We start from the raw sequence: 26,056 nt of genomic DNA, 5'->3' as shown, positions 1-26,056 counted from the left end.
CCTGATCTCACTACAGAACCCAGTAACAACCTGATCTCACTACAGAACCCAGTAACAACAACCTGATCTCACACTACAGAACCCAGTAACAACCTGATCTCACACTACAGAACCCAGTAACAACAACCTGATCTCACACTACAGAACCCAGAAACAACCTGATCTCACACTACAGAACCCAGTAACAACCTGATCTCACTACAGAACCCAGAAACAACCTGATCTCACACTACAGAACCCAGTAACAACCTGATCTCACATTACAGAACCCAGTAACAACCTGATCTCACACTACAGAACCCAGTAACAACCTGATCTCACACTACAGAACCCAGAAACAACCTGATCTCACACTACAGAACCCAGTAACAACCTGATCTCACACTACAGAACCCAGTAACAACCTGATCTCACACTACAGAACCCAGTAACAACCTGATCTCACACTACAGAACCCAGTAACAACCTGATCTCACACTACAGAACCCAGTAACAACCTGATCTCACACTACAGAACCCAGTAACAACCTGATCTCACACTACAGAACCCAGTAACAACCTGATCTCACTACAGAACCCAGTAACAACCTGATCTCACACTACAGAACCCAGTAACAACCTGATCTCACACTACAGAACCCAGTAACAACCTGATCTCACACTACAGAACCCAGTAACAACCTGATCTCACACTACAGAACCCAGTAACAACCTGATCTCACTACAGAACCCAGTAACAACCTGATCTCACACTACAGAACCCAGTAACAACAACCTGATCTCACTACAGAACCCAGTAACAACCTGATCTCACACTACAGAACCCAGAAACAACCTGATCTCACACTACAGAACCCAGTAACAACCTGATCTCACACTACAGAACCCAGTAACAACCTGATCTCACACTACAGAACCCAGTAACAACCTGATCTCACACTACAGAACCCAGTAACAACCTGATCTCACACTACAGAACCCAGTAACAACCTGATCTCACACTACAGAACCCAGTAACAACCTGATCTCACTACAGAACCCAGTAACAACCTGATCTCACACTACAGAACCCAGTAACAACCTGATCTCACACTACAGAACCCAGAAACAACCTGATCTCACACTACAGAACCCAGTAACAACCTGATCTCACTACAGAACCCAGAAACAACCTGATCTCACACTACAGAACCCAGAAACAACCTGATCTCACACTACAGAACCCAGTAACAACCTGATCTCACTACAGAACCCAGTAACAACCTGATCTCACTACAGAACCCAGTAACAACCTGATCTCACACTACAGAACCCAGTAACAACCTGATCTCACACTACAGAACCCAGAAACAACCTGATCTCACACTACAGAACCCAGAAACAACCTGATCTCACACTACAGAACCCAGTAACAACCTGATCTCACACTACAGAACCCAGTAACAACCTGATCTCACACTACAGAACCCAGTAACAACAACCTGATCTCACACTACAGAACCCAGTAACAACAACCTGATCTCACACTACAGAACCCAGTAACAACCTGATCTCACACTACAGAACCCAGAAACAACCTGATCTCACACTACAGAACCCAGTAACAACCTGATCTCACACTACAGAACCCAGTAACAACCTGATCTCACACTACAGAACCCAGTAACAACCTGATCTCACTACAGAACCCTGTAACAACCTGATCTCACACTACAGAACCCAGTAACAACCTGATCTCACACTACAGAACCCAGTAACAACCTGATCTCACACTACAGAACCCAGTAACAACCTGATCTCACAGTACAGAACCCAGTAACAACCTGATCTCACACTACAGAACCCAGTAACAACCTGATCTCACACTACAGAACCCAGTAACAACCTGATCTCACACTACAGAACCCAGTAACAACCTGATCTCACACTACAGAACCCAGTAACAACCTGATCTCACAGTACAGAACCCAGTAACAACCTGATCTCACACTACAGAACCCAGTAACAACCTGATCTCACACTACAGAACCCAGTAACAACCTGATCTCACACTACAGAACCCAGTAACAACCTGATCTCACACTACAGAACCCAGTAACAACAACCTGATCTCACACTACAGAACCCAGTAACAACCTGATCTCACTACAGAACCCAGTAACAACCTGATCTCACACTACAGAACCCAGTAACAACCTGATCTCACACTACAGAACCCAGTAACAACCTGATCTCACACTACAGAACCCAGTAACAACCTGATCTCACTACAGAACCCAGTAACAACCTGATCTCACACTACAGAACCCAGTAACAACCTGATCTCACACTACAGAACCCAGAAACAACCTGATCTCACACTACAGAACCCAGTAACAACCTGATCTCACACTACAGAACCCAGTAACAACCTGATCTCACACTACAGAACCCAGTAACAACCTGATCTCACACTACAGAACCCAGTAACAACCTGATCTCACACTACAGAACCCAGTAACAACCTGATCTCACACTACAGAACCCAGTAACAACCTGATCTCACACTACAGAACCCAGTAACAACCTGATCTCACACTACAGAACCCAGTAACAACCTGATCTCACACTACAGAACCCAGTAACAACCTGATCTCACACTACAGAACCCAGTAACAACCTGATCTCACACTACAGAACCCAGTAACAACCTGATCTCACACTACAGAACCCAGTAACAACCTGATCTCACACTACAGAACCCAGTAACAACCTGATCTCACACTACAGAACCCAGTAACAACCTGATCTCACACTACAGAACCCAGTAACAACCTGATCTCACACTACAGAACCCAGTAACAACCTGATCTCACACTACAGAACCCAGTAACAACCTGATCTCACACTACAGAACCCAGTAACAACCTGATCTCACACTACAGAACCCAGTAACAACCTGATCTCACACTACAGAACCCAGTAACAACCTGATCTCACACTACAGAACCCAGTAACAACCTGATCTCACATTACAGAACCCAGTAACAACAACCTGATCTCACACTACAGAACCCAGTAACAACCTGATCTCACACTACAGAACCCAGTAACAACCTGATCTCACACTACAGAACCCAGTAACAACCTGATCTCACACTACAGAACCCAGTAACAACAACCTGATCTCACACTACAGAACCCAGTAACAACCTGATCTCACACTACAGAACCCAGTAACAACAACCTGATCTCACACTACAGAACCCAGTAACAACCTGATCTCACACTACAGAACCCAGTAACAACCTGATATCACACTACAGAACCCAGAAACAACCTGATCTCACACTACAGAACCCAGTAACAACCTGATCTCACACTACAGAACCCAGTAACAACCTGATATCACACTACAGAACCCAGAAACAACCTGATCTCACACTACAGAACCCAGTAACAACCTGATCTCACACTACAGAACCCAGTAACAACCTGATCTCACACTACAGAACCCAGTAACAACCTGATCTCACACTACAGAACCCAGTAACAACCTGATCTCACACTACAGAACCCAGGAACAACCTGATCTCACTACAGAACCCAGTAACAACCTGATCTCACTACAGAACCCAGTAACAACCTGATCTCACACTACAGATCCCAGTAACAACCTGATCTCACACTACAGAACCCAGAAACAACCTGATCTCACTACAGAACCCAGTAACAACCTGATCTCACACTACAGAACCCAGAAACAACCTGATCTCACTACAGAACCCAGTAACAACCTGATCTCACACTACAGATCCCAGTAACAACCTGATCTCACACTACAGAACCCAGTAACAACCTGATCTCACACTACAGATCCCAGTAACAACCTGATCTCACACTACAGAACCCAGTAACAACAACCTGATCTCACACTACAGAACCCAGAAACAACCTGATCTCACACTACAGAACCCAGTAACAACCTGATCTCACACTACAGAACCCAGTAACAACCTGATCTCACACTACAGAACCCAGTAACAACCTGATCTCACACTACAGAACCCAGTAACAACCTGATCTCACACTACAGAACCCAGTAACAACCTGATCTCACACTACAGAACCCAGTAACAACAACCTGATCTCACACTACAGAACCCAGTAACAACAACCTGATCTCACACTACAGAACCCAGTAACAACAACCTGATCTCACACTACAGAACCCAGAAACAACAACCTGATCTCACACTACAGAACCCAGAAACAACAACCTGATCTCACACTACAGAACCCAGAAACAACAACCTGATCTCACACTACAGAACCCAGTAACAACCTGTAACGCCCTGGCCATAGAGAGGGGTTTTTGTTCTTTATTTTGGTTAGGCCAGGGTGTTACATTGGGTGGGCGTTCTATGTTCATTTTTCTATGTTTTTGTATTTCTTTGTTTTGGGCCGTGTGTGGCTCCCAATCAGGCACAGCTGTAGTTCGTTGTTGCTGATTGGGAGTCACACATAAGTAGCCTGGTTTTCCTTTGGGTTTTTGTGGGTAATTGTTTCTGTTTAGTGCTTTCTGTTTCGTTGTTAGTACCTGACAGAACTGTCGGCTGTCATTTTGTTTATTTTGTCAAGTGTTCTCTTTTCAATTAAAATTCATTCAAGATGAACACATCCTCCGCTCCACCTTGGTCTTTCTCTAACGACGGCCGTTACACAACCTGATCTCACTACAAATCAATTGCAGATTTGATGTTTATTTTAGAAAGCAATTGAGTAAGAGCCCTATTGAAAACACATGTGAATAGAGATCACTACATATTTCACACAGTGCAATAACAATAATTATAATAATTATAAATATTATATATATATGTGTTTATGAAATGTACTAGTGAAATACAATGAGAGATGGAGAATTCGAGAACTACTTTGTGATACTATAAAGGGACAGAAGTGATCTGAAGGAACTACACCAGAAGGATCTTTATCTCAGCATCTACCAGAGGAGCTAAAGATGACAATGAGGAAATGAGGAAAGAGATATGGAACCAAAGAACTAACCCCCGCGACCACATGACAATGAAAATATGTATTTTCAACATCTTTCAAGGTCTTGTGCTCATAGGGAAACTAGAAAGTATTTCAAAATAAAAGTCATGTAGAATGTGCCTACCATGATAGAGATAAGGAGGGTCCGTACCTTCAGAAGGGTCTAGACGTCGAGCCCTTCTGCCGTGCTTGGAGTTGTTATGGACAAACATGTTGTCTGAGACCGCCAGGACGTGACCGTCCACATTGACCGTTGTTGATACAACAACCTGCAACAGGAGTGAAAGGGGGAGCCAGTCATTAAAACAGTCTGTCTATGTATCTGTGTCAGGAGACAGGTCATGTTGGCCGTGCTGCCACACTGTTATTTAACATAAAGTGCTTTGTGACCCTTTAAACTAGTGACAACTGAGCTGCCACCAACTTGAAGGAGATGAAACCCCTTGACTTTGCTGGAGGTTTTTGAAACACATGGGTTTCCATTCAAATGCCCTCCAAACACCAGACCTCAGCCTACTGAAGCTGCACTACTTGTCATGGGTTCATGACATCACCATGGGATTTTCAGTCTTTCTGTTGTAACACTGCATGCTATACCACTCGCCAGTAGCAACAGGAAAAGCTGAGCCTCCACACAAAGCCATGGGAGGAAGGTCTTTCTCAGGTCTACAGTAATATACAGGACTGTTCATGAGACAGCCATGGGAGGAAGGTTTTTCTCAGGTCTACAGTAATATACAGGACTGTGTTCATGAGACAGCAAATGTAAGGAAATGTACTGAAACAGTCAGGGACTACCTGGCCTGACCTGACCCCAGTAAGACATGTTCATTTTAGTTTTAAAACATATTAAATATATATATATATAGTTCATGAGTGCCACATTCAAATATAACATACTGGTACTTCTTCTCTTGTCTGTTTAACATGTTAATATTAGACTCTCCCCATGGGTTGTCTACAGTAAGATACACGAGTTGGACAGGGGATCACCCAGGGGCCTTAGAAAGATGCCTCAGCCACTGTACTGTACTGTAGTCTAGCTGGACAGGGGATCACCCAGGGGCCTTAGAAAGATGCCTCAGCCACTGTACTGTACTGTAGTCTAGCTGGACAGGGGATCACCCAGGGGCCTTAGAAAGATGCCTCAGCCACTGTACTGTACTGTAGTCTAGCTGGACAGGGGATCACCCAGGGGCCTTAGAAAGATGCCTCAGCCACTGTACTGTACTGTAGTCTAGCTGGACAGGGCATCACCCAGGGACCTTAGAAAGATGCCTCAGCCACTGTACTGTATTCTAGCTGGACAGGGGATCACCCAGGGACCTTAGAAAGATGCCTCAGCCACTGTACTGTACTGTACTGTACTGTACTGTACTGTACTGTACTGTACTGTATTCTAGCTGGACAGGGGATCACCCAGGGACCTTAGAAAGATGCCTCAGCCACTGCACTGTATTCTAGCTGGACAGGGGATCACCCAGGGACCTTAGAAAGATGTCTCAGCCACTGTACTGTACTGTACTGTATTCTAGCTGGACAGGGGATCACCCAGGGACCTTAGAAAGATGCCTCAGCCACTGTACTGTACTGTACTGTACTGTATTCTAGCTGGACAGGGGATCACCCAGGGACCTTAGAAAGATGCCTCAGCCACTGCACTGTATTCTAGCTGGACAGGGGATCACCCAGGGACCTTAGAAAGATGTCTCAGCCACTGTACTGTACTGTACTGTATTCTAGCTGGACAGGGGATCACCCAGGGACCTTAGAAAGATGCCTCAGCCACTGTACTGTACTGTACTGTATTCTAGCTGGACAGGGGATCACCCAGGGACCTTAGAAAGATGTCTCAGCCACTGTACTGTACTGTACTGTATTCTAGCTGGACAGGGGATCACCCAGGGACCTTAGAAAGATGTCTCAGCCACTGTACTGTATTCTAGCTGGACAGGGGATCACCCAGGGACCTTAGAAAGATGTCTCAGCTACTGTACTGTACTGTACTGTACTGTACTGTACTGTACTGTACTGTACTGTACTGTATTCTAGCTGGACAGGGCATCACCCAGGGACCTTAGAAAGATGTCTCAGCCACTGTACTGTATTCTAGCTGGACAGGGGATCACCCAGGGACCTTAGAAAGATGCCTCAGCCACTGTACTGTACTGTACTGTACTGTACTGTACTGTACTGTACTGTACTGTACTGTACTGTATTCTAGCTGGACAGGGCATCACCCAGGGACCTTAGAAAGATGTCTCAGCCACTGTACTGTATTCTAGCTGGACAGGGGATCACCCAGGGACCTTAGAAAGATGCCTCAGCCACTGTACTGTACTGTACTGTATTCTAGCTGGACAGGGGATCACCCAGGGACCTTAGAAAGATGCCTCAGCCACTGTACTGTATTCTAGCTGGACAGGGCATCACCCAGGGGCCTTAGAAAGATGCCTCAGCCACTGTACTGTACTGTACTGTACTGTATTCTAGCTGGACAGGGGATCACCCAGGGACCTTAGAAAGATGCCTCAGCCACTGTACTGTACTGTACTGTATTCTAGCTGGACAGGGCATCACCCAGGGGCCTTAGAAAGATGCCTCAGCCACTGTACTGTACTGTACTGTATTCTAGCTGGACAGGGGATCACCCAGGGACCTTAGAAAGATGCCTCAGCCACTGTACTGTACTGTACTGTATTCTAGCTGGACAGGGCATCACCCAGGGGCCTTAGAAAGATGCCTCAGCCACTGCACTGTATTCTAGCTGGACAGGGGATCACCCAGGGACCTTAGAAAGATGTCTCAGCCACTGTACTGTACTGTACTGTATTCTAGCTGGACAGGGGATCACCCAGGGACCTTAGAAAGATGCCTCAGCCACTGTACTGTACTGCACTGTATTCTAGCTGGACAGGGGATCACCCAGGGACCTTAGAAAGATGTCTCAGCCACTGTACTGTACTGTACTGTATTCTAGCTGGACAGGGGATCACCCAGGGACCTTAGAAAGATGTCTCAGCCACTGTACTGTACTGTAGTCTTCCTGGGTTTAGTATGACTTTCCACACCGTTCATTGATCCACATAATTCTGCAGAGGGCTGAGAACGAACCACTCCGCACCTTCTGAACAATAAAGGATAACACATTTAATGTGAAATAAAAGGTCCTGAACTCCAGCCTCCATTGTTTCTGTTCCTAAGAAACGGTTAAGGAAAAAGGCAGTTGTTTCTCTCTCTCTCTCTGTCTTCTTTAGTTTTCGTGGTGGGTACAATGTCCCTGTAGGTTTAATGGTATTAACACAAAACGTTACGGCACACCAATCAGAGGAAGGAGTCTGTCTTCACACCTTGAAGTAGCTAAACAAAATCAGAGTGGTTATATAACTACTTCCCTCAGCGCGTTGACTCGCTTTGCTCACATCATTAATGTCCTGGCTATAGCTGAGTATTTACAGTATACATGTTTATATGCTTCCCTGAAGCAGAACTGTCTATGACTGAACAACTAGTTACATTAAGAGGCCTCTTTAAACAAACACACATTATAGCTTTCTTCCATTTTTTCTTGTTTTTCTAACTTCCTGTGTGGTCATCTACTCTCACAGTGGAATAAATAAAGACTATTATATAAACTAGGGCACATTAAAAACATTATAGATATCTTTAAAAAGACTCTAAACTAACACCCATTAAAAAAACGTTATAGCTATCAGTAGAAAATAATCTAAACTAAAGCACATTAAAAACCATAGATATATTTTTCTTGTTTGTGTGGCTTCATCATCAGTGTGGAGGTCTCTGGAAATGAAAGAAACCGTAATGGAGTCTGTACTTAGACAGGACATTACAGTGAGAAGCCTCGTTTAACGGATAATAAACACTGCAGTTAAATGTTTTCTCTCTTCCAATGTAAGTGTGGATGTGTCCTCTCAAAAGTAGATCAACAATAAAAAAAAGCACATCCAATTTTGCTTCAAGCACGGCATTACCCTTTGCTGTGACAGGGAGGGCTGTTTTGTCAAAACAAGTTTGTGCATTTACAAGTGTGAACGCGCCGATAAAATATATACTTTTTTTGTCATTTTTGAGTGGGTGTATGTATTACCTGCCACTCATCTCTCTCCCTCCTCCTCCACTCTCCCTGTTGAATGAATGAAAGCATTGTCCTTTTTTTTGGATCCTTTTCCCTCCTCAAAGCGGCTGCCAGGAGACGATTTCTTCAATGCTTTAGCTACAGTTCCTCTGTCACTGAAGGAGAACCTTATGGAAGGGACTCTGTCCAGTTGTCTATCTGTCATTAACAGTCTCTCAGCCACCCGCCTCACTGCCCCGCCTCACCACCCCCCTGCCCTCTCTTCACTCTAACAGCCTCTGTTCACATTGATCTGTTGATATTCATATTGGTCTGTTGATATTCATATTGATCTGTTGATATTCATATTGATCTGTTGATATTCATATTGATCTGTTGATGTTCATATTGATCTGTTGATATTCATATTGATCTGTTGATATTCATATTGATCTGTTGATATTCACATTGATCTGTTGATATTCATATTGATCTGTTGATATTTATATTGATATTCATATTGATCTGTTGATATTCATATTGATCTGTTGATATTCATATTGATCTGTTGATATTCATATTGATCTGTTGATATTCACATTGATCTGTTAATATTCATATTGATATTCACATTGATCTGATGATATTCATATTGATCTGTTGATATTCATATTGATCTGTTGATATTCATATTGATATTCATATTGATCTGTTGATATTCACATTGATCTGTTGATATTCATATTGATATTCATATTGATCTGTTGATCATTCACATTGATCTGTTGATATGCATATTGATATTCATATTGATCTGTTGATATTCACATTGATCTGTTGATATTCATATTGATATTCACATTGATCTGTTGATATTCACATTGATCTGTTGATATTCATATTGATATTCACATTGATCTGTTGATATTCATATTGATCTGTTGATATTCATATTGATCTGTTGATATTCACATTGATCTGTTGATATTCATATTGATCTGTTTATATTCACATTGATCTGTTAATATTCACATTGATCTGTTGATATTCATATTGATCTGTTGATTTTCACATTGATATTCACATTGATCTGTTGATATTCACATTGATCTGTTGATATTCACATTGATCTGTTGATATTCACATTGATATTCATATTGATCTGTTGATATTCACATTGATCTGTTGATATTTATATTGATATTCACATTGATCTGTTGATATTCATATTGATCTGTTGATATTCATATTGATCTGTTGATATTCACATTGATCTGTTGATATTCATATTGATCTGTTGATATTCATATTGATCTGTTGATATTCACATTGATCTGTTTATATTCACATTGATCTGTTGATATTCATATTGATCTGTTTATATTCACATTGATCTGTTAATATTCACATTGATCTGTTGATATTCATATTGATCTGTTGATTTTCACATCGATATTCACATTGATCTGTTGATATTCACATTGATCTGTTGATATTCATATTGATCTGTTGATATTGATCTGTTGATATTCACATTGATCTGTTGATATTTATATTGATATTCACATTGATCTGTTGATATTCATATTGATCTGTTGATATTCATATTGATCTGTTGATATTCACATTGATCTGTTGATATTCATATTGATCTGTTGATATTCATATTGATCTGTTGATATTCACATTGATCTGTTGATATTCATATTGATATTCACATTGATCTGTTGATATTCATATTGATCTGTTGATATTCATATTGATATTCACATTGATCTGTTGATATTCATATTGATCTGTTGATATTCATATTGATCTGTTGATATTCACATTGATCTGTTTGATATTCATATTGATCTGTTGATATTCACATTGATCTGTTGATATTCATATTGATCTGTTGATATTCATATTGATCTGTTGATATTCACATTGATATTCACATTGATCTGTTGATATTCACATTGATCTGTTGATATTCACATTGATCTGTTGATATTCACATTGATCTGTTGATATTCCTATTGATCTGTTGATATTCATATTGATATTCATATTGATCTGTTGATATTCACATTGATCTGTTGATATTCATATTGATATTCATATTGATCTGTTGATCATTCACATTGATCTGTTGATATGCATATTGATATTCACATTGATCTGTTGATATTCACATTGATCTGTTGATATTGATCTGTTGATATTCACATTGATCTGTTGATATTTATATTGATATTCACATTGATCTGTTGATATTCATATTGATCTGTTGATATTCAGATTGATCTGTTGATATTCACATTGATCTGTTGATATTCATATTGATCTGTTGATATTCATATTGATCTGTTGATATTCACATTGATCTGTTGATATTCATATTGATATTCACATTGATCTGTTGATATTCATATTGATCTGTTGATATTCATATTGATCTGTTGATATTCACATTGATCTGTTTGATATTCATATTGATCTGTTGATATTCACATTGATCTGTTGATTTTCATATTGATCTGTTGATATTCATATTGATCTGTTGATATTCACATTGATATTCACATTGATCTGTTGATATTCACATTGATCTGTTGATATTCACATTGATCTGTTGATATTCACATTGATCTGTTGATATTCATATTGATCTGTTGATATTCATATTGATATTCATATTGATCTGTTGATATTCACATTGATCTGTTGATATTCATATTGATATTCATATTGATCTGTTGATCATTCACATTGATCTGTTGATATGCATATTGATATTCACATTGATCTGTTGATATTCACATTGATCTGTTGATATTGATCTGTTGATATTCACATTGATCTGTTGATATTTATATTGATATTCACATTGATCTGTTGATATTCATATTGATCTGTTGATATTCATATTGATCTGTTGATATTCACATTGATCTGTTGATATTCACATTGATCTGTTGATATTCATATTGATCTTTTGATATTCACATTGATCTGTTTGATATTCATATTGATCTGTTGATATTCACATTGATCTGTTGATATTCATATTGATCTTTTGATATTCATATTGATCTGTTGATATTCACATTGATATTCACATTGATCTGTTGATATTCACATTGATCTGTTGATATTCACATTGATCTGTTGATATTCACATTGATATTCATATTGATCTGTTGATATTCACATTGATATTCACAGTGATCTGTTGATATTCATTTTGATCTGTTGATATTCATATTGATATTCATATTGATCTGTTGATATTCACATTGATATTCACATTGATCTGTTGATATTCATATTGATCTGTTGATGTTCATATTGATCTGTTGATATTCATATTGATCTGTTGATATTCACATTGATCTGTTGATATTCACATTGATCTGTTGATATTCACATTGATCTGTTGATATTCACATTGATCTGTTGATATTCATATTGATATTCATATTGATCTGTTGATATTCACATTGATCTGTTGATATTCATATTGATATTCATATTGATCTGTTGATCATTCACATTGATCTGTTGATATGCATATTGATATTCACATTGATCTGTTGATATTCACATTGATCTGTTGATATTGATCTGTTGATATTCACATTTATCTGTTGATATTTATATTGATATTCACATTGATCTGTTGATATTCATATTGATCTGTTGATATTCATATTGATCTGTTGATATTCACATTGATCTGTTGATATTCATATTGATATTCACATTGATCTGTTGATATTCATATTGATCTGTTGATATTCATATTGATCTGTTGATATTCACATTGATCTGTTGATATTCATATTGATCTGTTGATATTCACATTGATCTGTTTGATATTCATATTGATCTGTTGATATTCACATTGATCTGTTGATATTCATATTGATCTTTTGATATTCATATTGATCTGTTGATATTCACATTGATATTCACATTGATCTGTTGATATTCACATTGATCTGTTGATATTCACATTGATCTGTTGATATTCACATTGATATTCATATTGATCTGTTGATATTCACATTGATATTCACAGTGATCTGTTGATATTCATATTGATCTGTTGATATTCATATTGATATTCATATTGATCTGTTGATATTCACATTGATATTCACATTGATCTGTTGATATTCATATTGATCTGTTGATATTCATATTGATCTGTTGATATTCATATTGATCTGTTGATATTCACATTGATCTGTTGATATTCACATTGATCTGTTGATATTCACATTGATCTGTTGATATTCACATTGATCTGTTGATATTCACATTGATCTGTTGATATTCACATTGATCTGTTGATATTCACATTGATATTCATATTGATCTGTTGATATTCACATTGATATTCACAGTGATCTGTTGATATTCATATTGATCTGTTGATATTCATATTGATATTCATATTGATCTGTTGATATTCACATTGATATTCACATTGATCTGTTGATATTCATATTGATCTGTTGATATTCATATTGATCTGTTGATATTCATATTGATCTGTTGATATTCACATTGATCTGTTGATATTCACATTGATCTGTTGATATTCATATTGATCTGTTGATATTCACATTGATATTCATATTTATCTGTTGATATTCATATTGATATTCATATTGATCTGTTGATATTCACATTGATATTCACATTGATCTGTTGATATTCACATTGATCTGTTGATATTCACATTGATCTGTTGATATTCACATTGATCTGTTGATATTCACATTGATCAGATGTTTCCTGTCATTACTCAGGCAGCCTCCGTCATAGCGTAGTCTACCCTAAAAACTAGTGCACTCTGTAGGGATTATGGTGCCGTTTGTGTGACGGCTTCAGAGAGACAGTTAGAGATGTCTAGAGGGATAGATGAGGAGGATATCTGACTGAGACGATGACCTAAAACCTCCTGAAAGAATCAACCAGACCTCCTTCTCCCTTTTTTCTATTTAGTAAACAATCCTAATTATACAGTTGCATTTAATGTGTGATAATGAGGGTTTTAGCATGTCAATGGAGGGTTGGAAGGGATTGGAGAGGCCCCTGCATGAATGGGTGAAGTGTTTTCACTCAGAGCTCCTTCTCTCTCTTTCTCTTTCTCTCTCTCTCTCTCTCTCTCTCTCTCTCTCTCTCTCTCTCTCTCTCTCTCTGGTTCATTCTGATGGTGATTGACCTCGGGTATGTCAATGGAATTCTCCTCTCTCTTTTTTTCTCTCTCTGTTTTTTTTAAAGGAGTGAAAGGGCTCCATTCTTGTGTCCAGGTTCAGAGCCTGGCCGTGGATGGAGATGATGGATAGAGCTCTCACTGGCTTCCAGCTGAGCCGTGGTAGCGAGCATCCCAAATGGCACCCTCTTCCCAACATAGTGCATAGGACCCTGGTGAAAAGTAATGCACTACGTAGGGAATAGGGCGCGACATTTGGGACGGAGCTGTGTGTAGTAAGTGGGGAAAGGAGGCTTGCAGGAAAGCTCGACCTTGCCTAAGGAACACCATGGTCGGGAGAGTCTGTCAAATATATTCTGGAAATGGCATTTAAAGCAGTGGTGAAGAGACGGCGAGCAAAGTCAAGAGAGGTAGGTTTCTTCAACATCAAGCATTCAAAGTGGAAGACAGGGTGTTTTGCTGGGTTTTGGGGGGGGGCTTTGTTTCTGTATTTTGAATTTTGGGTGAATATTGAGTTGCGTAGGATTTATTAAAAAAAATTGTCGATTAGATTTTTTTTTAATCACAATGACGATTATAGCTACAGACGTCAAGGCATTATTTTCCTACGTAGTTTTAACAAACCTTTCTGCATTTAAATGCAAAACATCAGTAAACGTTTGTCCATATTAGTTCAAACAGACTGATACAATAGGAGCATGGAAAAGCATGTTGAAAAAGGTCCTTTAAGGGGACAAGAATAGAACTGAAGTTGTAGTGGTGGACTGGCCTGCTCTCACAGCTGCTGAGGGAAAGTCTCTCCCTCTGTGGTTTGAATGGTAGTCTCACAGCTTCTCTTCCCCTCTCTCTCTGGCTCTGTCTTTCCCTCTCTCTAACACACACACACAATACTTTCCTCAAGGTGCTGAGGTAGCTGAAGCCTGGTGGAAATGGTGCTGAGGGCCCTGACATGCTGTTAAGTCCACTTAAACCTTGAGGGAGGCGGGGAAATTAGTTAGGGTGAGACACTGGAGCAAAACTGTCAGACGAAGGAGAGAAGTCCTCCTTCCCTCTCTCCCCATGACTGGTGTCTCTATTGTAGAGTTTCTATTGTCATCGAGACAGAGAGGAGACTACCAGTCACTCTGGCTTTAGTGACCATCGAGGCAGAGAGGAGACTACCAGTCACTCTGGGTTTAGTGACCATGGAGACAGAGAGGAGACTACCAGTCACTCTGGGTTTAGTGGCCATGGAGACAGAGAGGAGACTACCAGTCACTCTGGGTTTAGTGGCCATGGAGGCAGAGAGGAGACTACCAGTCACTCTGGGTTTAGTGGCCATGGATGCAGAGAGGAGACTACCAGTCACTCTGGGTTTAGTGGCCATGGAGGCAGAGAGGAGACTACCAGTCACTCTGGGTTTGACCTTCTGCTCTCTGCTCATGGATCAGCATTAGCAGGACCACTTGCACCGGACACAGTGTGACAAATCAACTGCCAAGCTGTGTGTTAGTTCCAAGGAGCCCCACTCACTCTTAGATACATCTATATACTGTACAACTACAATATAGAACCTGAACGATACAGAGGCCTGTATCTTTTTTAATACGGCAGATTATCACAAGCTGCAAGTCTAGTTTTTAACAGTGTGTATGTTGTCCTAGAAAATTAGAGAGATAGAGAGTTAGAGACAGACGGGGAGAGAGAGAAAGCGAGAGAGAGAGAGACAGCGCAGTATAACTGTAACCGCAGGTAGCTGAAGACTCCTGAGCTTCTGCATAGGAAAAAGAGGCAAACAGCTGCACCATTCCCCTCCCTAGAGAGGTATAGAGCCTGTTCTGTCCTGGCTGACCTGTTTAAATATATCTGCAAAGCAATAAGGTTCAGCAGCCAGCTACAGTCAGGTGGCATGGGGCCAACACTGGGACCTCCACTGGCCCACCATCCCTTTAGGGAAATGCAGAGTTTTGGGTTCACATTCTGTGTTGTGTAGGTGGGGGGAGCGATAGAGAGAGAGAGAGAGAGAGAGAGAGAGAGAGAGACAGAGAAATAGACAGAGACAGAGACAGAGAGACAGAGAGAGAGAGACAGAGAGAGACAGAGAGAGACAGAGACAGAGACCGAGAGAGAGACAGAGAGAGACAAAGAGAGACAAAGAGAGACAGAGAGAGACAGAGACAGAGAGAGAAACAGAGAGAAAGAGACAGAGAGAGAGAGACAGAGACAGAGAGACAGAGAGAGACAGAGACAGAGAGAGAGACAGAGACAGAGAGACGGAGACAGAGAGAGAGAAACAGAGAGAGAAACAGAGAGAGAAACAGAGAGACAGAGAGTATCCATCCATGAGGAGGTCAGATAGAGGAAGTGTCTGAATGTGTTTTTGTGTTAGTTACCTGGAATCTGCGCATGTCTCGTGGGTTTCCTGCATTCTTCAAGCAGTTCTGATTGCACTTGAGGAAGAATTTCAAGAAGAATCTGAAAGAGCAAAAGAAAGAGACCTCACATTAGACATTCAGTCCCTTTGAAAACAGATAGACACAATGTCATCTGGGATTCATTTAATAAAAAGACACTGGAGAATTCCAGCATAATCACAACTAATCTCTCTCTCTCCCTCCCTCCCTCCCCCCTCCCTCTCTCTCATGCAGACACAAACACACACAGCGACAAATCAACGCCGGTAAAGAACATAACACATCTCATTGATTTAAACATAACTACTTCCAGGAAGTACACATCACATCATGATTCTAAGCCACATCTATAAAAATGTCCCCAGACATAATATAGACCAATCATAACTATGACTAGCAGTCATCTCTGATCCTTTTAACAACTCTTCACTACTACGAGCAGAGCAGAGCAGGCTAGGGACAGATCAGGCTAGGGACAGAGCAGGCTAGGGACAGAGCAGGCTAGGGACAGAGCAGGCTAGCCTCTTGACGTTACCCTAGGATAGGGGGCGCCACAGCGCATTTTGGAAAAAATTCGTGCCCATTTTCAACGGCCTACTAATCAAACTCAGAAGCTAGGATATGCATATAATTAATACCTGTGGATAGAAAACACCCTAAAGTTTCTAAAACTGTTTGAATGGTGTCTGTGAGTATAACAGAACTCATATGGCAGTCAAAACCCCGAGACCGATTGAAACAGGAAGTGGAATTCTGAATTGTGGACTCAACTTCACGTCGTTGCCTATTATTCACACCGTGAGCTATCGTTCATTGAGCACTTCCTATTGCTTCCACAAGATGTCCCCAGTCTTTACAAAGTGTTTTGAGCCTTCTACTGTCGAAACTCAGTGAATGAGACGCGTTGGAAATTGGTCACAGGGGGAGGGCCATCACCATTATGACGCCGGCGGCCCTGTCTACCCCCACTTTTGGAAACGTTTTGAAACACAATACAATCGTCCCCCTCGAATCTTATTGGCTCTCTTGTTGAAACAGGCCCTGAAGATTTATGTTATACAACGTCTGACATGTTTGAACGAACCTAGATGGGAAAAAAATGTTTTATTTCGAAACGGCTGTCCTGCGCACGGCAGAGCATTTGGATACAGCATTCAGACGCGCTAACAACAGCAAGCTAATGGAACATAAAGGATGGACTTTTTCGACCGAAAATACATCTGTTGTGGACCTGGGATTTCTGGAAGTGCTTTCTGATGAAGACAACTAAAGGTAAGCGATTATTGACAATATTATACAAGATTAGATGTGATATGCGATTGTTCCAAGATGGCGCAGAGCTAGGTTTACTAGCTCATTTTCTGAGTATCGCATCCCCTTTTATCGCTAAGTGTGATTACCCAGTAAAGTTATTTTTAAATCTGGTATGACAGGTGCTTTCAAGAGATATTCATCTATAAATCTTAGAATGACAATATTACATTTTTAAAATGTTTTCGAATAGTAATTCAGTAAATTGTAGCACTGTTTCCCCGGAATGCATTTGACGGGAAAATAGTTAGTCAACGTCAGACGCCGATGTAAAATGCTGTTTTCATATATAAATATGAACTTTATTGAGCAAAAGAATGCATGCATTGTGTAACATGATGTCCTAGGTGTGTCATCTGATGAAGTTTGTAAAAGGTTAGGGCTGCATTTAGCTGTTTTTTGGTTATTTGTGATGCATGTGGTTGGTCGGAAAATGGCTATGTTGTAGCTTTTACGATGGACTCCTCTAACATAATCTAATGTTTTGCTTTTCCTGTAAAACCTTTTTGAAATCGGACGACGTGGGTCGATTGAGGAGAGGTGTATCTATAAAACGATATGAGACAGTCCTATATTTGAAAAAAAATTTAATTAAATTTCGTTATGCTAATGTCGCTAGGAGTTTTCGCGGGACGGGACGAGACGCTCAAGAGGCTAGGGCCAGAGCAGAGCAGGCTAGGGTCAGAGCAGACTAGGGCCAGAGCAGGCTAGGGACAGAGCAGGCTAGGGACAGAGCAGGCTAGGGACAGAGCAGAGCAGGAACAGAGCAGGCTAGGGACAGAGTAGTGCAGGGACAGAGCAGGCTAGGGACAGAGCAGGCTAGGGACAGAGCAGGCTAGGGCCAGAGCAGGCTAGGGACAGAGCAGGCTAGGGACAGAGCAGAGCAGGAACAGAGCAGGCTAGGGCCAGAGTAGAGCAGGGACAGAGCAGAGCCGGGACAGAGCAGGCTAGGGACAGAGCAGGCTAGGGGCAGAGCAGGCTAGGGACAGAGCAGGCTAGGGGCAGAGCAGGCTAGGGACAGAGCAGGCTAGGGACAGAGTAGAGCAGGAACAGAGCAGGCTAGGGACAGAGTAGAGCAGGGACAGAGCAGGCTAGGGACAGAGCAGGCTAGGGACAGAGCAGGCTAGGGACAGAGCAGGCTAGGGACAGAGCAGAGCAGGAACAGAGCAGGCTAGGGACAGAGCACAGCAGGGACAGAGCAGGATAGGGACAGAGCAGGCTAGGGACAGAGCAGGCTAGGGACAGAGCAGGCTAGGGCCAGAGCAGGCTAGGGACAGAGCAGGCTAGGGACAGAGCAGAGCAGGAACAGAGCAGGCTAGGGCCAGAGTAGGCTAGGGACAGAGCAGGCTAGGGACAGAGCAGGCTAGGGACAGAGCAGGCTAGGGACAGAGCAGGGACAGAGCAGGCTAGGGACAGAGCAGGCTAGGGACAGATCAGGCTAGGGACAGAGCAGGACAGAGCAGGCTAGGGACAGAGCAGGCTAGGGACAGATCAGGCTAGGGACAGAGAAGACTAGGGACAGATCAGAGCAGGCTAGGGACAGAGCAGAGCAGGCTAGGGACAGAGCAGGCTAGGGACAGAGCAGAGCAGGCTAGGGACAGAGCAGGCTAGGGACAGAGCAGAGCAGGGACAGAGCAGACTAGGGACAGATCAGAGCAGGCTAGGGACAGAGCAGAGCAGGCTAGGGACAGAGCAGGCTAGGGACAGAGTAGAGCAGGGACAGAGCAGGCTAGGGACAGAGCAGAGCAGGCTAGGGACAGAGCAGGCTAGGGACAGAGCAGAGCAGGAACAGAGCAGGCTAGGGCCAGAGTAGAGCAGGGACAGAGCAGAGCAGGGACAGAGCAGGCTAGGGACAGAGCAGGCTAGGGGCAGAGCAGGCTAGGGACAGAGCAGGCTAGGGATAGAGCAGGCTAGGGACAGAGCAGGCTAGGGACAGAGCAGAGCAGGGACAGAGCAGACTAGGGACAGATCAGAGCAGGCTAGGGACAGAGCAGAGCAGGCTAGGGACAGAGCAGGCTAGGGACAGAGTAGAGCAGGGACAGAGCAGGCTAGGGACAGAGCAGAGCAGGCTAGGGACAGAGCAGACTAGGGCCAGAGCAGGCTAGGGACAGAGCAGGCTAGGGACAGAGCAGGCTAGGGACAGAGCAGAGCAGGAACAGAGCAGGCTAGGGACAGAGTAGAGCAGGGACAGAGCAGGCTAGGGACAGAGCAGGCTAGGGACAGAGCAGGCTAGGGCCAGAGCAGGCTAGGGACAGAGCAGGCTAGGGACAGAGCAGAGCAGGAACAGAGCAGGCTAGGGCCAGAGTAGAGCAGGGACAGAGCAGAGCAGGGACAGAGCAGGCTAGGGACAGAGCAGGCTAGGGGCAGAGCAGGCTAGGGACAGAGCAGGCTAGGGATAGAGCAGGCTAGGGACAGAGCAGGCTAGGGACAGAGCAGAGCAGGAACAGAGCAGGCTAGGGACAGAGTAGAGCAGGGACAGAGCAGGCTAGGGACAGAGCAGGCTAGGGACAGAGCAGGCTAGGGCCAGAGCAGGCTAGGGACAGAGCAGGCTAGGGACAGAGCAGAGCAGGAACAGAGCAGGCTAGGGCCAGAGTAGAGCAGGGACAGAGCAGGCTAGGGACAGAGCAGGCTAGGGCCAGAGCAGGCTAGGGACAGAGCAGGCTAGGGACAGAGCAGGCTAGGGACAGAGCAGGCTAGGGACAGAGCAGGGACAGAGCAGGCTAGGGACAGAGCAGGCTAGGGACAGAGCACACTAGGGACAGAGCAGACTAGGGACAGAGCAGGCTAGGGACAGAGCAGGCTAGGGACAGAGCAGAGCAGGCTAGGGACAGAGCAGAGCAGGCCAGGGACAGAGCAGGCTAGGGCCAGAGTAGAGCAGGCTAGGGACAGAGCAGGCTAGGGCCAGAGCAGAGCAGGAACAGAGCAGGCTAGGGACAGAGTTGAGCAGGGACAGAGCAGGCTAGGGACAGAGCAGGCTAGGGACAGAGCAGGCTAGGGCCAGAGCAGGCTAGGGACAGAGCAGGCTAGGGACAGAGCAGAGCAGGAACAGAGCAGGCTAGGGACAGAGTAGAGCAGGGACAGATCAGGATAGGGACAGAGCAGGCTAGGGACAGAGCAGGCTAGGGACAGAGCAGGCTAGGGCTAGAGCAGGCTAGGGACAGAGCAGGCTAGGGACAGAGCAGAGCAGGAACAGAGCAGGCTAGGGCCAGAGTAGAGCAGGGACAGAGCAGGCTAGGGACAGAGCAGGCTAGGGACAGAGCAGGCTAGGGACAGAGCAGGGACAGAGCAGGCTAGGGACAGAGCAGGCTAGGGACAGAGCAGGGACAGAGCAGGCTAGGGACAGAGCAGGCTAGGGACAGAGCACACTAGGGACAGAGCAGACTAGGGACAGAGCAGGCCAGGGACAGAGCAGGCTAGGGCCAGAGTAGAGCAGGCTAGGGCCAGAGCAGGCTAGGGCCAGAGCAGGCTAGGGCCAGAGCAGGCTAGGGACAGAGCAGAGCAGGGACAGAGCAGGCTAGGGCCAGAGCAGGCTAGGGACAGAGCAGGCTAGGGGCAGAGCAGGCTAGGGACAGAGCAGGCTAGGGACAGAGTAGAGCAGGAACAGAGCAGGCTAGGACCAGAGCAGGCTAGGTGCAGAGCAGGCTCGGGACAGAGCAGGCTAGGGACAGAGCAGGCTAGGGACAGATCAGAGCAGGAACAGAGCAGGCTAGGGACAGAGTAGAGCAGGAACAGAGCAGGCTAGGGCCAGAGCAGGCTAGGGACAGAGCAGGCTAGGGCCAGAGCAGGCTAGGGACAGAGCAGAGCAGGAACAGAGCAGGCTAGGGCCAGAGCAGGCTAGGGACAGAGCAGGCTAGGGCAAGAGCAGGCTAGGGGCAGAGCAGGCTAGGGACAGAGCAGGCTAGGGACAGAGCAGGCTAGGGACAGAGCAGAGCAGGGACAGAGCAGGCTAGGGACAGAGCAGGCTAGGGACAGAGCAGGCTAGGGACAGAGCAGGGACAGAGCAGGCTAGGGACAGAGCAGGCTAGGGACAGAGCAGAGCAGGGACAGAGCAGGCTAGGGACAGAGCAGGCTAGGGACAGAGCAGAGCAGGCTAGGGACAGAGCAGAGCAGGCTAGGGACAGAGCAGGCTAGGGCCAGAGTATAGCAGGCTAGGGACAGAGCAGGCTAGGGACAGAGAAGGCTAGGGCCAGAGTAGAGCAGGCTAGGTGCAGAGCAGGCTAGGGACAGAGCAGGCTAAGGGCAGAGCAGAGCAGGTTAGGGACAGAGCAGGCTAGGGACAGAGCAGAGCAGGCTAGGGACAGAGCAGGCTAGGGACAGAGCAGAGCAGGGACAGAGCAGGCTAGGGACAGAGCAGGCTAGGGGAAAAGCAGGCTAGGGACAGAGCAGGCTAGGGACAGAGCAGGCTAGGGGCAGAGCAGGCTAGGGACAGAGTAGAGCAGGGACAGAGCATGCTAGGGACAGAGCAGGCTAGGGCCAGAGCAGGCTAAGGGCAGAGCAGGCTAGGGCCAGAGCAGGCTAGGGGCAGAGCAGGGCAGGGCATGACAGGGCCAGAGCAGGGCATGGGCCAGGACAATCGCAGGGCAGTGCCAGGGCCAGGACCAGAGCAGGGCATACCAGGGACTGTGTGTGCCCACGTGTGTCCTGTCTCCCCCCCCACCACCCTCTCCATAACACTCCTGGTGCTCAAGGATCACAGCCACTTTGAGTACCCATCTGCCATCTCACCACCTTATCAACCAGGAAGCAGACACTTGATATTCCAACAACCAGCACCCAACTAAACCCTAACATGTTCAATAGTCAGGTAGATTAGCATGCACAGGAGGGAGGGAGGAAGAGAGAGAGAGAGAGAGAGAGAGAGAGAGGAAGAGAGAAGAGAGAGAGAGAGAGAGAGAGAGAGAGAGAGAAGGATCAAGGTAGACCAAATTACAACCTGGCTAATCTTCTGAACAAATGTAATGTCTGAGAGAACCACGAGAAAGAGAGGAGAGGAGAGGAGAGGAGAGGAGAGGAGAGGAGAGGAGAGGAGAGGAGAGGAGAGGAGAGGAGACCTGGCTGACACCCATTGCTCTTGAGCTGACAACTTTCCCATGTAAGGAACCCTCACAGACATACAGATATCTCTTCCCTGTCTTGTTTTCTCTCCTCTCTTCCTTTTCTCTTCTTCTCTGGTAAAGCCTCATTATGGGACGCTGTTTAAAATGGACCCCAGCTATTTCCAGGGAGATGCAGTGAGATATGGGGGCTTAGCTCCGAGGCACAGTTGAAAGGTGGAGGCTTACTGTCTTCCAAGTTCAATATTTAACACAGCTAGTCTAGTAGTATACCCCAGCCCTGATGTTAGTAGTACACCCCAGCCCTGATGTTAGTAGTATACCCCAGCCCTGATGTTAGTAGTATACCCCAGCCCTGATGTTAGTAGTATACCCCAGCCCTGATGTTAGTAGTACACCCCAGCCCTGATGTTAGTAGTATACCCCAGCCCTGATGTTAGTAGTATACCCCAGCCCTGATGTTAGTAGTATACCCCAGCCCTGATGTTAGTAGTATACCCCAGCCCTGATGTTAGTAGTATACCCCAGCCCTGATGTTAGTAGTATACCCCAGCCCTGATGTTAGTAGTATACCCCAGCCCTGATGTTAGTAGTATACCCCAGCCCTGATGTTAGTAGTATACCCCAGCCCTGATGTTAGTAGTATACCCCAGCCCTGATGTTAGTAGTATACCCCAGCCCTGATGTTAGTAGTATACCCCAGCCCTGATGTTAGTAGTATACCCCAGCCCTGATGTTAGTAGTATACCCCAGCCCTGATGTTAGTAGTATACCCCAGCCCTGATGTTAGTAGTATACCCCAGCCCTGATGTTAGTAGTATACCCCAGCCCTGATGTTAGTAGTACACCCCAGCCCTGATGTTAGTAGTATACCCCAGCCCTGATGTTAGTAGTATACCCCAGCCCTGATGTTAGTAGTATACCCCAGCCCTGATGTTAGTAGTATACCCCAGCCCTGATGTTAGTAGTATACCCCAGCCCTGATGTTAGTAGTACACCCCAGCCCTGATGTTAGTAGTATACCCCAGCCCTGATGTTAGTAGTATACCCCAGCCCTGATGTTAGTAGTCTACCCCAGCCCTGATGTTAGTAGTACACCCCAGCCCTGATGTTAGAAGTATACCCCAGCACTGATGTTAGTATTATACCCCAGCCCTGATATACACAGGTAATCCAAATGTGTCCTATCCTATACCAGGCTGGGTATTGTGCTGTACTAGTATGTATCGTGTTTAGGAATATTTATTCAACACCGTCCCAATACCAGAGAAGGTTAGGCGCATAATGTTCGATTTCTCTTTTCTCGTTTTGGTGTCATGCATCGCTGATTGTATTTTTGTTGAGTTAACAAATGTATTTCGCTCTGCAAATATGAAGGCATATGAAGGCCTCTATGCACGAAGAAACACTAGTTTTCTCTCTTTCTCCAGCCGCCCACTTTAAGGTCTCCAAAGGGAATTTGGGCCAGAAGGATAAATCACAATGTGAAATGGCATCTCTAACCCTGAGCACCTCTCCTGTTCCTACGGTCATTTATACACATTCTCTCCAAGCCCGTCTGACACCAGTCTCCCCACTGACTCAGGAGAGAGAGGAGGATGAACAGGAGACTCAGGAGAGAGAGGAGGAGGAGGAGGGGGGGGAGGAGGAGGAGGAGGAGAGAGAAGATGGAGAGAGAACTGGAGGTCAGAGGAGGTGGGGGAGAGAGGAGGAGGGGGAAGAGGAGGAGAGTGGAGGAGAGAGGAGGAGGAGATGGAGGAGAGAGGAGATGGGAGAGAGGAGGAGAGAGGAGGAGGGGGAGGTGAGAGGAGGAGAGAGAAGATGAAGGAGAGAGTAGATGGAGGAGAGAGGAGGAGGGGGAAAAGGAGGAGAGAGAAGGAGAAAGGATATGGAGGAGAGAGGAGAAGAGTGGAGATGGAGGCGAGAGGGGGAGAGAGGAGGAGATGGAGGAGAGAGGAGGAGAGAGGAGATGGAGGAGAGAGGAGGAGTGAGGAGATGGAGGAGAGAGGAGATGGAGGAGGAGGAGATGGAGGAGAGAGAAGGAGCTGGAGGAGAGAGAAGGAGTGGGAGGAGAGAGGAGGAGATGGAGGAGAGAGGAGGAGATGGAGGAGGAGGAGATGGAGGAGATGGAGGAGATGGAGATGGAGGAGATGGAGAAGGAGGAGATGAAGGAGGAGGAGATGGAGGAGCTGGAGAAGGAGGAGATGAAGGAAGAGGAGATGGAGGAGGAGATGGAGGAGATGGAGGAGATGGAGGAGGAGGAGGAGATGGAGGAGATGGAGGAGGAGGAGGAGGAGGAGGAGGAGGAGGCGAGCGGTCTCTATTGTATGACAGTAAATCTTTGTCTTGGTCCAGCATCAATAGATCCTCTCCTCCCTGTTCTAATGGTTCATGCGTGTGGGATGCAGATGGTCCTGTCATCAGATCAGTGCTAACACGGCGCTGTCTGTCTGTCTGTCTGTCGTTAAAGCATTAGGTTTAATTGTGTCCAGTATGTTTTAAGGGCGTCAGGGCTGTTTTATCTGACAACCCATTACAGAGACGTACCGTTATGAACTCTAATTCCCTGGTCATCTTCTTTATTTCCCTACAGAGTCATAACCTGTCACAGTAGGTATCAGAGGAAATCAAGGTGGAAATATGGCCCTTATTCCCTTACTCCTCTCCTCTCTCCTTATCTCTTCTCTCCTCTCTTCTCTTCTCTCATCTCCTCTTCTCTCCTCTCCCCTCCCCTCCTCTCATCTCATCTCCTCTCCTCTCTTCTCTTCCCTCCTCTCATCTCCTCTCCTCTCTTCTCTTCTCTTCTCTTCTCTCATCTCCTCTTCTCTTTTCTCCCCTCCCGTCCTCTCCTCTCCTCTCCTATCCTCTTCTCCTCTTCTCTCCCTCTCCTCTCACCACTCCCCCCTGGTAAACTGTGCTTGTGTCTTAAATGGCACCCTATTCCCTTTATAGTGCACTACATTTGACCAGAGCC

General features: G+C 44.9%; 1 protein-coding gene across 1 annotated transcript in view; it reads right to left on the bottom strand.

The window, feature by feature from the left end:
* Positions 1-26,056, bottom strand: part of LOC106577377 (transcription factor COE3) — a 217,881-nt gene that overhangs the window by 63,362 nt on the left and 128,463 nt on the right. Inside the window, exons 7-8 of the mRNA XM_082964544.1 lie at positions 16,697-16,778; positions 5,189-5,306 (exon numbers count right to left, since the gene is read on the bottom strand). Of these exons, the coding sequence (XP_082820670.1) occupies positions 5,189-5,306; positions 16,697-16,778 (200 nt within the window). The remainder of the gene's footprint in view (positions 1-5,188; positions 5,307-16,696; positions 16,779-26,056) is intronic.

This window comes from Salmo salar, chromosome 18 (assembly GCF_965601325.2).
Source record: "Salmo salar chromosome 18, fSalSal1, whole genome shotgun sequence".
NCBI classification, from domain to species: domain Eukaryota; kingdom Metazoa; phylum Chordata; class Actinopteri; order Salmoniformes; family Salmonidae; genus Salmo; species Salmo salar.
Note: the sequence above shows the minus strand (reverse complement) of the source record. Positions and strands in the feature narration are given on the sequence as shown.